At 36.3% G+C, this 15,375-nt stretch overlaps 1 protein-coding gene across 2 annotated transcripts in view; it reads left to right on the top strand.

Annotated features, from left to right (window-relative positions):
- SCAMP1 (secretory carrier membrane protein 1) overlaps positions 1–15,172 on the top strand; it is a 115,494-nt gene extending 100,322 nt beyond the window's left edge. For both annotated transcript variants that reach the window (XM_017895542.1, XM_017895541.1), the window contains one exon: positions 11,620–15,172. In XM_017895542.1, coding sequence (XP_017751031.1) covers positions 11,620–11,784 — 165 coding nt within the window. In that variant the 3' untranslated portion in view covers positions 11,785–15,172. The remainder of the gene's footprint in view (positions 1–11,619) is intronic.
- The last annotated feature ends 203 nt before the right edge of the window (positions 15,173–15,375 follow it).

Raw genomic sequence — 15,375 nt, 5'->3', positions numbered from 1 at the left:
TGAATACTATTATGAATGAGATGGCAATAAGCACTTTATGTAATTCCATTGAACATTTTGTCAGTGCTGTGATTGCTCTGTCAGTGCTTTCATTACCTTTTTTTTTTTTTTTTTTTTTTTTTGAGGCAGAATCTTGCTCTGTCGCCAGGCTGGAGTGCAATGGCGTGATCTCGGCTCACTGCAGCCTCTGCCTCCCAGGTTCAAGTGATTCTCCTGACTCAGCCTCCCAAGTAGCTGGGATTACAGGCATGCACCACCACACTCAGCTATTTTTTTTTTTTTTTTTTTTGAGATGGAGTCTTCTCTGTCACCAGGCTGAAGTGCAGTGGCATGATCTCTGTTCACTGCAACCTCCAACTCCCTGGTTCAAGCAATTCTCCTGCCTCAGCCTCCTGAGTAGCTGGAATTACAGGCATGCGCCACCACGCCCAGCTAATTTTTGTATTTTTAGTTGAGACAGGGTTTCACCATGTTGGCCAGGATGGTCTTGATCTGCTGACCTCGTGATCCACCCACTGGGATTATAGGCATGAGCCGCCATTCCCAGCTGCTTCCATTACTTTTTAATTCACTTTCTTAGATCCCTTTTTAGTATCTTTTCCATCTTTCTCTTCTTTTCCATTTCCATCCTCAGCTAATCCAGAAATTTGTTTTTACAGGTTACTTACATTCCCTCATCCTTCTCGCAGTCCATTTAATATATAATTACCATATTCACCTTAAAAAAACCCCCAAAAATCGGCACTCTGCAGGTTTTTGTCGTGGATCTGGGAATGGGAATGGGATTTTGGTGGCAGTGCGAAGAAGGGCTACATTCAGAAACACCAGCATCGCTAAGGTTGTAAAAACACACTACATGCCATAAATTTAGCCAGCAAATGGGCCTTAATAACCTAAAGATGACATCACTTCTATTGTGCTCAGCGATACTCTGGGCCCTACGCAGAACACTTTACCAGTATTATGCCATTTTGTCCTCTCAAGGAATCCCAGGTTGGCATTATAGTGGTGGTGGGAAGAAGGGCTAGTGGTGACATCTCACAGCTCCGTGATTAACACTTTTTTTCCTAGTCAAACTGTATTGCTCAGTTTTTTCAGAAACATCATGTACATTCCTTTGTTCCAGAGTTTGTTTATATGATGTTTTTAAATCCATGCATTAATTCGTCTTCTCGGCTAGTTGAAGACCTATTAGTGTTCTTTCAAGACCCAGCTCTGGTCTTGCTGTGTCTCCCAGAATGTTTTTTGTTGCCTTGTATCTTAGGGACCATGTCATTCTCTGTTTTCTTGGGGAAATTAACTGTCTATATTGCTCACTGTGGGACCTAGGCAGAAGCCAGTTTATATGCCTTATGGTGCATGTATTCTGGGTACCCACCTGTTAAGCACCCCCAGCGTGAACAAGTCTTTAGCATTGGAATTAGATGAGAAGAGCAAGAGTTTTGCTTTGGAACCATACAACTCAGGTTGAAATTTTGGCAACTTCACTTACAGCTGTGTGACCTGAGACAGGCTTCTGTAACCACTCAGGTTTAGTGTCCTGAACTGTACTCCAAGCTGCGTGAGAGTGGAGACCTGTTCTGTATGCTTTCAGGTTGTATTCCTCACATCTGGGACAGTGACATGCAGTGATTAGCATGTGATATGCACTCAGATATTTGTTGAATAAAAGAAGGAATGGAAAGAGTAACTACTTTTATAGGGTTGGTGTGAAGGTTAAATGAAACAGTGAATGTAAACTGCATAGAACAGGGCCTTCTCAGTTAATAGTTTTCCTTTCTAATCTTGACCTCTTTATTATTTTATATTCGGGGTCTGGTTTAGTAAATGCGTTTATCAAGTCAGCATGGTATCAGAAACAGAAAGAATGAAGAGGTTAATTGCAGGGAATTGGCTGGTGAGGTCAGTCTGATATCAAGAGGGCAGGCCGGAACTCTCAGGCAGAAGCTGAAACTGTAGTCCACAAGTGGGATTTCTTCTTCCTCAGAGGAACTCCAGTTCTGTTCTTAAGGCCTTTCAACAGATTGGATGGGGCATACCCAGATAATTTAGAACACTTCTTAAAGTCAACTGATGGTAGACGCCTATTACATATACAAAATACCTTCACAACAACACCTAGGTTAGTGTTTGAATAAGTGGAGACTATGGCCTAGCCAAATTAACACATAACACTGACCATTACAGTCAGTGTTGGAGAATTCCTTTATTATTTCACATGTATCGTTGAGGGTGTTTTATAGAACTAGAAATGTAATACATTTAGAGTATAGTAGAGGGTTTTGTGGTGTGTGGCAGTTTTTACTCATTTGTTAAACAGCTGTTATTGAGCATATATTATGTGCCAGGCACTGAGCTGTGCATGAGCTCAGAGAGATCACCTGTTGGTGAGGAAGAGAAATAAATTGGTAGGCCTCCCAATTCAGTGATTTAATGGCCATGATAGAGGTAAGTATAGGGAGCAGAGGGACACCTAATCAAGTTTTGGAGGTCTTTTAAAGTATTGCTTCAGCTGAGATATAATGATGGCTGCTCATCATTATAGTTATCTAAGCAAAAGAATAAGGGACAGGGAAGAGGATAAGAGGGATAAGGAGGTACCAGAGAGTGGGGATACCACGTTCACATCTAGTTGTAGGAAATAACATGGCAAATTCAGGGAATTAAATGTAGCTCAGAATGGATGGGAGATAAAACATGGTGTGTGAGCTGGGGCTAGGAGAATTGTACGGTGTTGGTATTGGAAGATGAAATTGAACACATAAGCATACTTATATCCTACAGTGTCTTGTTAAGAAGTTTAAATCTTCTCCAAAAAGTGGTAGTGAGCCATAGAAGAGTTTTAAGGAGAAGAGTAATTGAATTGATTAGATTTGAATTTTAGAAGCATTATTCCGAAATACATTTGGGATTTGTAGGGCCGAGCAGTGGTACTTGGAAACACTTAGGAGACAGGCTAGGAAGCTGATTAGTAATGATGGTGGCCTGAACTAAGGAAATGTGAAGAAAATGTAGTAAAGAGAAAATGAGCAGGTAACGATTAATCCAACTTGGGCCTGGAAGTAGGGGACAAGGTGAGACTCAAGGATGACACCCAGGTTTTTAGATGATGGACCATTCAGGAAGAGAGTACAAGAAAAATGGTTTGGGGATCAAGATGTTTTCCACATCGATGTTGAATTTGGGGAGTTTAAATTAACTGGTGGTGCATTAAAATATAAATATTGAGTAGGCTTTTGTATATACAAGTCAGGAGCAAGGGAAGAGCTTTAGGCTGGATTTCTAGACTGGAAAGTATTGACTTACTGAAGTGAGTGAAGCCTAGAAAGTGTGTGGAGTCAGAAGAGGGCCTTGAGGAGAATACTCACAACAATTAAGACTCTGCTATGGGTGGAGTATGAAGGGAACTTTAACCAGCACTGGCCGTGGTTAGGGAATGTGTGGCACAGATGATCACTAGAGCCAGGGTGTGGAGGAAGTGTTTATTCTGTACCTGTTCCATAATGGACTACTACCCTGTGCACGCTCTGAATTCTTTGACCAGCAGTTTTTTTCCTTTCCATTTTCCAGGTATACAGTTTTTCAGGATCCACCACACAAAGAAAAAGTTATAGAACAGTGCTCATATGCCAGGCATTGAAAAGAAATATGACTTTCTCAAATAAAAGCATTGATATGGATATCATGCAGCATACTCTGATATTTTGTTGTTGTTGTTGTTTTTTACCTCATAAAAAAGTTACCAGAACTTCTCTTTCTATGTGTTCACAAGTTCCTAAACTTCTCTGAGTCTCAGGTTCTTTATCTGTGAAATAAGGAGTTTAGATGATTTGATTTTCTGTATGATTTTATGAAGTACAATAGGGATAATGTAAGCTAAAATATAATTTGCACCAGCTTTCATATTTTAATAGGCATTTCTCTCGCTGTAATAGAAATTAAGATCCAATTTTAAAAACCTAATTTTCTTTTTTAATTTTCTGTTTCACACTTGATCAAAACTGGCAATTTAATGACAAAAAATCCTTTGCAGGTATGTAGCAGTATTTATAACCACTAGGGGTCAGGCTTTTCAAGAACAGTTAATGCCCTGTAACTGTACTCTATGCACAGTTTTGACTATAGAATTGTTGGGTTTTATTAAGCTGTTCTTCTCTTAAGGTAAATGTGCTCTGCCCTATATATTTATCCTAATTGAAGTGAATAGGATTTTGGTAATTTCGTTGGCTTTCTGTTGTCTGGGATAACTGAAGTAGGTCATCATTGGTGCCGCAGTGCCCAGTATGAGATTGTGCTGTTGGTTTCCCCCACAGTGTCGTTTTATACTCCACATTTCAAATATTGAAAGAATATATGTCTCCTGTACATCTACATGGAGAAGAGTCTAGTTTAGTCCTGACGTTTCACAAATGGATTTCTTGTTTTCTCTCAGATTATTTCCAAATGGTATTTTTTCAAAAGGTCCTCTTTCTGTTAGAACTATTAGAAAGAATTGAGTAATGGCTTTGGGCTAAGCGGGGAGATGTTATAAATGTGTCAAATAACAGTAAATGAATGCATCACGGAAGACTATGGATCAGGGGAATCCAAAATTTTTTCCTTCTGTTAATTGGTATAAGAGCTAGAATAAGTTAATATGGAAGTAATTAATAGATAATATATCATTTGTATTCCTTTTGGGACCTGGTTTTGCATGATTATCACTTCCATGAAATTTGTTCATAGACGGTCATGTTCACATTAAATAGTTTTTAATAGTGAATTTTTTGGATTTTGAATTTTAGAAAAAAGTTATTTTACCTCTTTAAAAGACAAGTTTTCTGAAGTGTTTCAAATTTTGTTTATTTACTACAATATCTATTCTGCAGATACTCGTTTTTGTGGGAGCGTTGAATTGGGTCTATGATATAGAACGCTGTGATTAAGTCTCACTAGTTGGTGTTTTATGGTAAATGCTTTGTGAAGATATCCTATTATATATAAAGTGATAGTTTTCTTAGGTGAAAAGTGACTCTTAGAGTTATCCCTCTGCATGCAGGGATTGGTTTCAGAACCCACCCATCCATATACCAAATATATGCATACTCAAGTCTTGGAGTCAACCCTGCAGAACCCATGTATATAAAAAGGCTTCTGTGTACTCGGGTTTTACCTCCCGTGAATACTGTATTTTCTATCTGAGTTTGGTTGGGAAAAAAAATCACATATTATAAGTGGACCTGCCCCGTTCAAGGATCATCATCTGTACTTTCTTTGAAAGCATTGCTATCGTTCACCTCTCCCCCTTGTCTGTCCCACTTTGTAACTTTATTTATGACCTAGGATAGAAAGCTGGTAATTCCACTGTGCTGTTTTTCTGTAGTCACAGATAGGCATGCTACTTCTCTGTCAGAACCATTCAGCACTGTCGTCTTTGCTGATTAGGAATCAATTCTGGATGGTTCACATCGTCTGTTAAAATGCTCATCCATTTACTTGTCACCTTCTTCTAAGGGACACAGATAGAGTAGTACTTTTGAATTCCTAGAAAAAAATGGCACTCTTGAGCAGATTGTTTATATCCTGTCCTCGGTTGATACTCTTAGTTTATTCACCTAAAAAAAAACTTTACCCCAATTTTATTTTGTTACCTTTTCAATAAGTACTAAGCTAGCTACTTAGTAGATCCCAAATCTAGGTTACTGTAACTAAATTATTATTATCTTAGGCATCTTCAAATTTGATAGATTTGGTAGATTGGTGAGTATTTATAATGCTGTAAATACGGCACTTTCATCTAAGTCATCTTTATATGCATTTTTTTATCAGCTTTATTGAAATATAATTAGCATACAATTCACCCATTTAAAATATACAGTTTAGACCATGCATGGTGGTTCACACCTGTAATTCTAGCACTTTGGGAAGCTTTAGGAGGCCGAGGAGTTTGAGATCAGCTTGGGCAACATAATGAGACCACCCTCCAACCCCTTACAAGACATTAAAAAAAAAAAACATATCCAGACATAGTGGTGTGAGTTTGTTGTCCTCGCTGTTGGAGAGACTGAGGAGGGAGGATCACTTGAACCCAGGAGTTTGGGGCTGCAGTGAGCTGTGATTGCATACCACTACACTCCAGCCTGGGCAACCGAGTGAGACCTTGTCTCTAAAAAATACAAAATAATTGGAAAAAAAAAAAAAAAAAACCTAAAGTATACAATTTAATGGCTTTTGGTGTATTGTATTTGTTTTAATTGTGGCAAAATATGTATAACATAAACTTTGTCATTTTAATTATATTTAGGTGTACAATTCAGTGGCATCAATTACAGTCACAGTGTTGCACAACCATCACTAACGTCTATTTCCAGAACTTTGTATCACCCCAAACAGAAACTCTAGTCATTAAGCAATAATTTTATTCCTCCCTATTCTCAGCCTCTGGCAGCCTCTGATTTGCTATGAATTGCCTGTTTTAGATATTTCATATAAATGGAGTTACACAATATTTTCCTTCTGTACCTGGCTTATTTCATTACCATAATGTTTTCAAGGTTCATCCATGTTGCAGCATGTATCAGAAATGCATTCCTTTTTAAGACTGAATAATACTCCATTGTATCTTTATACCACATTGTGTTTATCTGTTGATGGGCACTTGAGATTTTCCCACCTTTTGGCTATTGTGAATAGTGCTGCCGTGAACATTGGTATACATACAGGTGTCTGTTTGAGTCTTTGTTTTCAGCTCTCTTGTGTACATATATACCCAGGTGTGGAATTCCTATGTAGTCTTATAGTAATTCTATGTTTAGCTTTTTGAGGCACCTCCAAACTCTTTTCTGCAAGGACTGTATCATTTTACATTCCCACCAGCACTTTCTCTACATCCTTGCCAACACTTGTGATTTTCCATTTTTCTCATTCCAGCCATCCTAGCAGGTGTGAAGTAGTATGTCTACTTTTAAAACATTTAACCTCTGAGGTGACTGCAAACTAAGCATTTTACTTTGTAACACAGGTATAGTCTCCTTAAGCCATATTGCACTTATTTGGTAAAAATTATTATTAATGAGGACAATTTTGGAACACTTAATCCCCAGCAGGTAGACAAATAATTACTCAGTGGCTTCTACTGCAGATTACTAAGCTATGTCTTTTAGGGGGTGTAAAATGAGTAGAATTAGTTGTTGCCCTTAGGCAAGTAAAAGCAGGTGGAATATAATACGACATAGACATGAACCCTATAAAAGAAGAAGTACATACATGCCTCCCCAGATGTACAAAGGATTGGAGGTACTCTCAATAGGGAAAGCCATGGCTAGTTCAGGCACAAAAGAGCGGACAGAGCATTATTTGAGAGAGTGCTTAAAGGGTGCGTGATTTCAACATGGTGAAACTAGAGCAGCAATTCAAGGGCTTACAGAGGGGATATCTGCCCCATCTGTGGGCAGGAGGGTTAGTAGAGGGTTTCCAGAAATTTCAAACTGAAATTGTTAGGCTTAGAGGTCCATACTTTTTTAAAAACTCAAAACAAGAATTTAAAAAATATATATTTAAAAAATTCATTTGTTTTATTTTCCCAGCTTTTATAAAAGTTGAAATAATTTTGGCCTGACAGGGATCTTAATAAAAGCACAGTTTCTGGAAATGGTATTCTGTATGTTTTAATGAAGACATATGTTTGGATTATTTAAATAAAGTGCCATTATTCTTTACTTCCCATATGATACAGTTTTTCTGTGTCATACACCACCACAGCGTGTACTGTCTCTGAAGCTGCATTAAGGAGGCAGGAGTCCTTGATGAAATCATATCTACATTTTGGCTGTGACACTTCTGCAGATACTTAAAAATTAATTTATGTTAGTGTAACTCATTTATATACATTCCGATTTGATCTTTGGGAAAACTCTGAGGAGCACATAGGGTAACAAATATTCTTGTTTTATGGGAAGCAGACTTGAAGTTTTGAGTGGTGGCCAGCCAGCTGGAATTAGTAGAAACCAAATTTAGTGCCTTTTCTGTGATTTTCCTAGAACTAAATATTATTTTAGGAGTAATGCAGTTCCCGTAAGTAGAAAAGATAGTATTTAAGTTGCTTAATTTTTTTTTTTTAATTCTCTAGACTATTCTGCATTTATGGAATTTTCCACTAGGTAATATGCATTCAGGTCAACACAGTGAGATTTCCTAAAGTGACAGTACAGATAAAAAGGCTGTGCAACTTGGTGATAATTGTGCTCCATTTAAGCAAACCATCAACTGGTACTTTTTTTTTTTTTTTTTTTAAAGATAAATTGGATTTTTTCAAAATTAAAATTTTTTTTTTTTTTTTTTTATACTTTAAGTTCTGGGATACATGTGCAGAACATGCAGGTTTGTTACATGGGTATACATGTGCCATGGTGGTTTGCTGCACCCATCAACCCATCATCTGCATTAGGTATTTCTCCTAATGCTATCCCTCCCCTTGCCCCCCACTCCCAAGCTGTGTAATTTTTTAAAAAAATTATAGTACTTGGTGTCAAAATCTTCTCCCTGATATCAGCAGTGTGAATTATCAGTAGATACCATCTGAAACCCTGGAGGGAAGTAATAAGCTTTTAAAGATCCTGATGATTAGCCTATCTTTCACAGGGCCCTGAAATCAAGAATCCACCCTTTTCACATGGATGTAATGGATTTGATCCAGTATTTGAGCATTGTGCACTGTATATATATATGTGGTCTTTTCCCTCTAGGTGGCTCTCTGGGTCTGTATAGATACAAACTATTGAGAAATGTGGCTATTCCTACCTTTATTTTGCTTCTGTGTTCTGTGGGACTGTGAATTACATTTTAGTAAACTGTGAAGGCCGTGAACACATAGTATCAGCCACTCAGTTTAGTGCAAGTTCGAAAAAGGAAATAATAAAGCAAATAAGAATTAACATTTATTTATTACATGCTCACAAAGTTGGGAGAAGAGGGGAAGAGACAGACAAGTGAATCTGTAATTGCATTGCTCTGATTGGGCCTAATAAGTAAAGAAGGTTGATAAGATTTCTATAATACACTTCGTTTTCTAGGATCCAGTCATTTGTACTCACTGTGAGGTAAGTGTCTAGAACACAGGAGTAGTGATTTATCTGTATCTTTAATTTTCCATAGAAAACTTGGTTTTAAAAGGGAATAAAAAGAATTACTTTTATACTTATGATAGTGCTAAGGTACTAGGAAAAAGGAATCTTCGGATTTACCAGTATATGTATTTGTCAGTGCTCTCTTTTTATTCTTGACCATTTGACACTTTGATCAGTAGTAATGTGGCGTTTGCTTTTACCACTATAGCAGAAGCACTCAGGGCTGTCTGGGTTATTTTTATCTTGTACCCTGATAGATTTTCATGCATTAACATGCTTTCTTGATAGCTTTTCTGATAGCTTTTCATGTGTTAACATGCTCTCTTCTCTTGGCATCAGTGAGAAGTATCTGTATCTGGTTCTTCCCATTCCTCTCCCAGTCATTCCTTCTTGTGGATGCCTCTTAAATAGTGTCTTTTTAAAACAATTTGAATTTTTATTTCAGATTCAGGGGATACATGTGCAGGTTTGTTATAAAGGTATATTATATGATGCTGAGGTTTGGGGGACAGTTGAGCCTGTCATCCAGGTAGTGAGCATAGTACCCAATTGGTAGTTTTTCAGCTCTTCTCACCCTCCCACCCTCTCCTGTGTTTATATCCCCAGTGTCTGTTGTTGCCATCTTTATGGCCATGTGTACCCAGTGTTTAGCTCCCACGTATAAGTGAGAACATGTGATATTTGGTTTTCTGTTTCTGCATTAATTAGGTTGTGTACTTGATTTTATTCTCTTTCTACTCTGGGTTCTCTATAGACAGTTTCGTAAATGCCAAGGTTTCAGCTATCATTTATATGTTGTTTTAGTCCCTTTGGGCTGCTATAACAAAAATACCATAGATTAGGTAGCTTAAACAACAGATAATGATTTCTCACAGTTCTCGAGGCTGGAAAGTCCAAGATAAGACACTGATAAATTCAGTGTCTCGGAGGCAGGGGCCAACTTCCTGGTTCATAGACAGTTTCTGTGTCCTTATGTGATGGAAGGTTGTCAGAGAGCTCTCTGGCATCTCTTTAAAAAAAAAAAAAAAAATTTTTTTTTAAGAGACGTATATTGCCCAGATTAAAGTGGAAGTCTGGGACCATAGGTGTATGCCACCACACTGGGCCTTGGGATCTCTTTTATAAGGGCATTTATTCCATTAATGAAAAGTTTACCTTCATGGCAAAATCACCCCCCAAAAGGCCCACCTGCTAATACCATCATATTGATGGTTGGGATTTTAACATAAGAATTTGGGGTGGGGGGGGACACAAACATTCAGTCCATAACATATGCCATTGGTTTCCAAGTCCATGTCTTTAGTCCATTCCTCTCCCAAGTTTTAAACCAAACCTTTGCCTGCCTGCTGTGGCAGGCCTAGAGTAGGTTGTCAATAGCCTTGGAATGAATGAAGAAATGTTTAGAACTTATCATCTGGAACGAATGAACAAATGTTTGGAACTTATCTTCTCCATTCGCCCTTCTCCCCAAACCAGCCTATCCTCTCTTTTCTCTCTCTTCTTGAAACTACTTCCCCAAATACAAGCTTGCTTTGAGAGTCTTTGACTCATTATCCTTTTTCTTACTCCACAGTTACCAATTCCTATCCAGGTGTGGAAAAAAGACTGACTTGGATGCATTGGCTCCTTCCCTAAGCCTGCTTTGATTGCATTTCAGTCAAGCTTCTAATTTAGATCCAGTCACAGTGCAGTGTAATTACCAGTATCTTTCTCTCCCCACTGTATGAAGTTTGTGGGCATATAATTAATAAATGTTGGTTTGTTATTTCCTTCTTCAAATTTGTGTTAAAATAAGTGGCTGTTACGTATTGATGGACTCATAGTTTAATTATGCAGCTTTTAAAGCATATATTGATAGAAAATTTTTGAACCCTACTCCTGAAAATAAATCCCAAGATTTGAGCGATGAATCAGTATGGAGAAACAATTCCCAGAAGTGTTTCTTTGTGCATTCTTTAGGACTTACTTGACCATACACAAAATGTTAAATTATATACAGAGTGCATAGCAGCAATATGTTGAAGGACATAAGTAGTGCTTGGTACATTAAATGATAAAATGATCTCATTTGATTATAACAGGGCCTGTGGTGCATATATAGCTAAAATGGATATAGATAAGGTAATGTTCTCTCTGAATAGTTTGGGGTCATAAATTAATGTATTGTTTCTTGTTACTATGTTTATACCATTTCATTGTAATGCTGTAATAATTTCACTTGACTAATTGGGTGCAGAGGAAAATACAACTTTTTGCAGTTAGCTAAGAAGTTCTTTATTTTTGGTTTGAATTAGCATAATTATCTCTTCAGCTTGGAAAAGAAAAGGAAAACCTGTTTTAAGAAAAATGTTTAAATACAATTATTGTGTGTCAGTTTGGTGGCTAATATTCTTGATCTTAGGAAGCATGACTACAATCTAGTCTTTTTTGTTTGATTAATGTTGAGATTAAGAGCTGCTGGAAATGAATGTGTAGGTTGCTACTTACCTTCTCCCACTTTTTTGTGCCTCTGTAGGTACATGGACTATATCGCACAACAGGTGCGAGTTTTGAGAAGGCCCAACAAGAGTTTGCAACAGGTGTGATGTCCAACAAAACTGTCCAGACCGCAGCTGCAAATGCAGCTTCAACTGCAGCATCTAGTGCAGCTCAGAATGCTTTCAAGGGTAACCAAATTTAAGAATCTTCAAACAATACACTGTTACCTTTTGACTGTACTTTTTTCTCCAGTTACTGTATTCTACAAATATTTTTATGTTCAAAACACAGAGTACAGACAGCATGGATATTTCCTGTTCACTTGTGCATGGGCTAAAACCAGGAAAACTTCCTTGTCTTATTACTTTACCTAATAGTTTCTTAATATTTCAGTGCCCCTTGCAGAAAAAATATTACATGCTAAATAAATATTCTCCATATTTTTTGGGGGATGACGTTCAGTGAATTATTTCAGTGGTGACCCACTGAAAATTAATAATGGTACTTATGATTAAAAACACATTTAATACTAACTGCAGTAGTTCTTTCAAGAATCTTTAGAGATAAGGATTGTGCATTGGAAAAGTAAACTATGTTTCATTCCTTTTTCCCTATTTATATTGAAAGAAATAGGCCAGCAGAGACTTAGGGATTTTAAATGGGCTTGCTTTTTAGCTGTTTCAGTTACCAGTGAAGAGCCTATTTGCATTTTGTAGTAGATAATGTAGTATTTGTCATCTTTTTCTTTTCTTTTCTTTTTTAGAGTAGCTGATATTTTGATAACAATCTCTGATTTGCATGGGCACCACATTTCTTATATTAAGAGAATTAGTATTTTGGCTTCTGTACTGCTTATGGTTGTAGGATTCAGGGGTTAATGGAATCACAGAAATGGTTTTCTGCAAGAGTTTCTTTTATATAAAAAGTTTGGGGGTGCAATATAAGAATTTAATATAATACGCAGTACATTATCCAAAAGAGAAGGTAGTTAATGCAGTAGAAAGTAGTGGTAATAATTCCTTTTAAAAATTTCGGTAGTCATATAGTAACATTTTGCTATATGAAAACTTTGGTGTATTCTGTGGTTACAACTAAGATTGTGTCTGGCAGCTCTTTTTGGGGCATGTGTGTGTGTGATTTTTAACAGAGGTATTAAAGGCTAGCCTAACCGTTGTCTAAAAAGAATGTACAGTATTTAAGGGATTTTCCTTTAGCTTTTAATCTCCAGTGGCATCAAACATAAAAAGACCCTGGCATTTTTTCATGTACTTGAATCCCTAAATGCACCTGTCTTTCACTTTTTGAGACAGACTGAATATACCGAAAATTTCCAGCAATAGAAAAAAAAAGCATTTAACTTGCACCAAGCAAGAAAATATAAATACAGTTAAATGCATTAAGATAATCACATTAAAATTGTTACTATGCAGCACAGAACTTTGTTCTTATAGTATTCTTGGGTTCAAACTTTGAATCAATTTTAACACTGATTAAGTGACTCAAAGACATTTGTAAGTCATGCTACTGTGTTTTGAAAGTCTAGCTAATTTAAGATTGCAGAATGATAGATGGTGATTTTTCAATTAGATTTTAAGTAAGGATTGTGATATTAGAGGCTGGAAATCCTTATTTTTTAAAAAATCAGATAGGCATAAATAGTTAAATCGCCTTCATTCTCCCCAAACCTGGAGTTACAGAAAAAGTTTCATGCTAGAGGTGGGATGCCAAGTTCTCACTATCCATGAAGCAGCGCTGCGTGTTACTAGGTAACACAGATCCATCCAGATGGTGTTTACATTTGATTTATTTGGGATCTTACTGACATCAGGTATACTTGGAAGACATTTCTTTTACTCTTCAGCATATGAATTTAAAGCTGTTTTTGTAAATATTTCGAATCAGCGATAATTTCTACCTGCATTCTAAACCAACTTAGCCAGTTTGTTTTTCAGAGCCTGTAGTGTTATTGGAAATCTTTTTTATCAGTGTGCTTTATTGAGTGTAGATTTTGCATACATTCAAAACATTAACCACAAAATACAGCAAGAGCACCTATATTCACCATTAACTTATATCCCAAGTCCATTTTTTTCTACACACTACAAACAAAAGATATATTAGAAACTTTTGAAAAATGCTGAAATACTTTGCTTCAGAATTGGAATGTTTATATTACATAGAAATCCTCAAAGGTAGCATTATTAAATAGCAAAGAATAATTAGAACCCACATCTTTTTTTGTGTGGATGGGGAAAATGTTTTAAAATCCAGTTATTTAATACAAGTTTGAGAGAGAAAATTGTTTTTTAAAAATATACGTGTGCATTGAAATGATGGCAATGCTTATAGTATGATCGTATGAAAGGAGCTTTAAATTCTTACATTTACTTTTCTCTATCAGCAAATTGTTAAATTTTCACTCAGCAAAAGATTGGCATTTGTTAGTGTTTTATATTTAATACTAAAATCACAGTCATGAAATCATAGTCATAAATGGTCTTCACATAGTAGTCATCCATGTTATTTTTCAGTTTGTAATATTAAATTATGGCGATTTTATTTCAAACTAAAGTTTGAACACTGGAAAATCATTACTCAGTGATTTGTAATTTGGGACTTGGATTATTTATCTAGAGATGTTTGTATATTTTGTCAGTAACTAATATTGCGCTGCCATCATGGTGACTGTCATGGTTCTACAGAAATGCCCTCCATGTGTCCCTCTAATGTTGCATGTTTCAGTGGGTTAGAAGTTTTGTATATTTATTGTATTAACAGAGTGTCATAAAATAAAATGCTGTTTACTGGATGTTTGTTTGTATAATTTTGAACACTATAATAGCAATTCAGAGACAGACATTGTTAAAGGTTTGATGTATATAGAAATTCCATGTTTGATTTTTTAAAAATATGTGTATAAGTCTGTCATGTGCTAAACAATAATATGAAAGACCTACTTAAAAACTCTGAGCAACAGAAAATGACCATTTTTCTGTTGCATTAGACCTTTACAGGTAGTGGAACATGGGGTTTCATCCATATTAAATAGTTTGGCCCCTTTAAGGTCAAAATACAGATCATCTAGAAGTTAGATTCAAAATGGAAAACCTATTCGTGACTCAGATATTTCATTGTGGATTAAAAATGGGTGTCTCTGTACTAGTATTGTATTTATTCAATTGTATTCTCATTTCTAACTTCGCTACCTATTGCTCTTTTATGTACTGATGAAAGTACCTATTTGTGTATATTGGATTTTTCACTTGGTTAGCTAAAGAAGATGTAAAAATATCTAAAATAATGTTCATGGTGAATCTTATTTTGAGAAATACATGTTAAAAAAGGAACGGTATTCCTTATTTTCTGGTTGTTGTATTTTAAAAGCGAGTTTGGATTTTACACCTAATTTACTAGGAAAATATTCTGTAATTCATGTTAAGATAATGTATGGTTTGCATTTTAAGGGGATTTATGTTAGGTTAATTAGTCGTTTCTGTAAATCATTTGTAATAGTGCTTTTTACTCATTGCTGTATCTTTTTCTGAAAACACTGTTGTTAACATCTGATTCGGTACCCTTATTGGTACAAATCTGTGTTTAGCATGACTGTTTATATACAGAATTTTGTTATTTTTTGAGCATTTTTTCCCCCTGCTTATGTATACCTTAGAATTACCATGGCTGTCATACACCATTTCACTATATCTCCTTTCAGTTTTTCCTTAAGGAAAATGTCCAGAGGAATTTGTCCATTTCATGTGATTAAGCCCTTTAGAGGTGAAATAAGATTGGT

This window comes from Rhinopithecus bieti, unplaced genomic scaffold (genome assembly GCF_001698545.2).
Source record: "Rhinopithecus bieti isolate Rb0 unplaced genomic scaffold, ASM169854v2 scaffold_26302, whole genome shotgun sequence".
NCBI classification, from domain to species: domain Eukaryota; kingdom Metazoa; phylum Chordata; class Mammalia; order Primates; family Cercopithecidae; genus Rhinopithecus; species Rhinopithecus bieti.
This window is presented reverse-complemented; position numbering and strand designations above follow the sequence as displayed.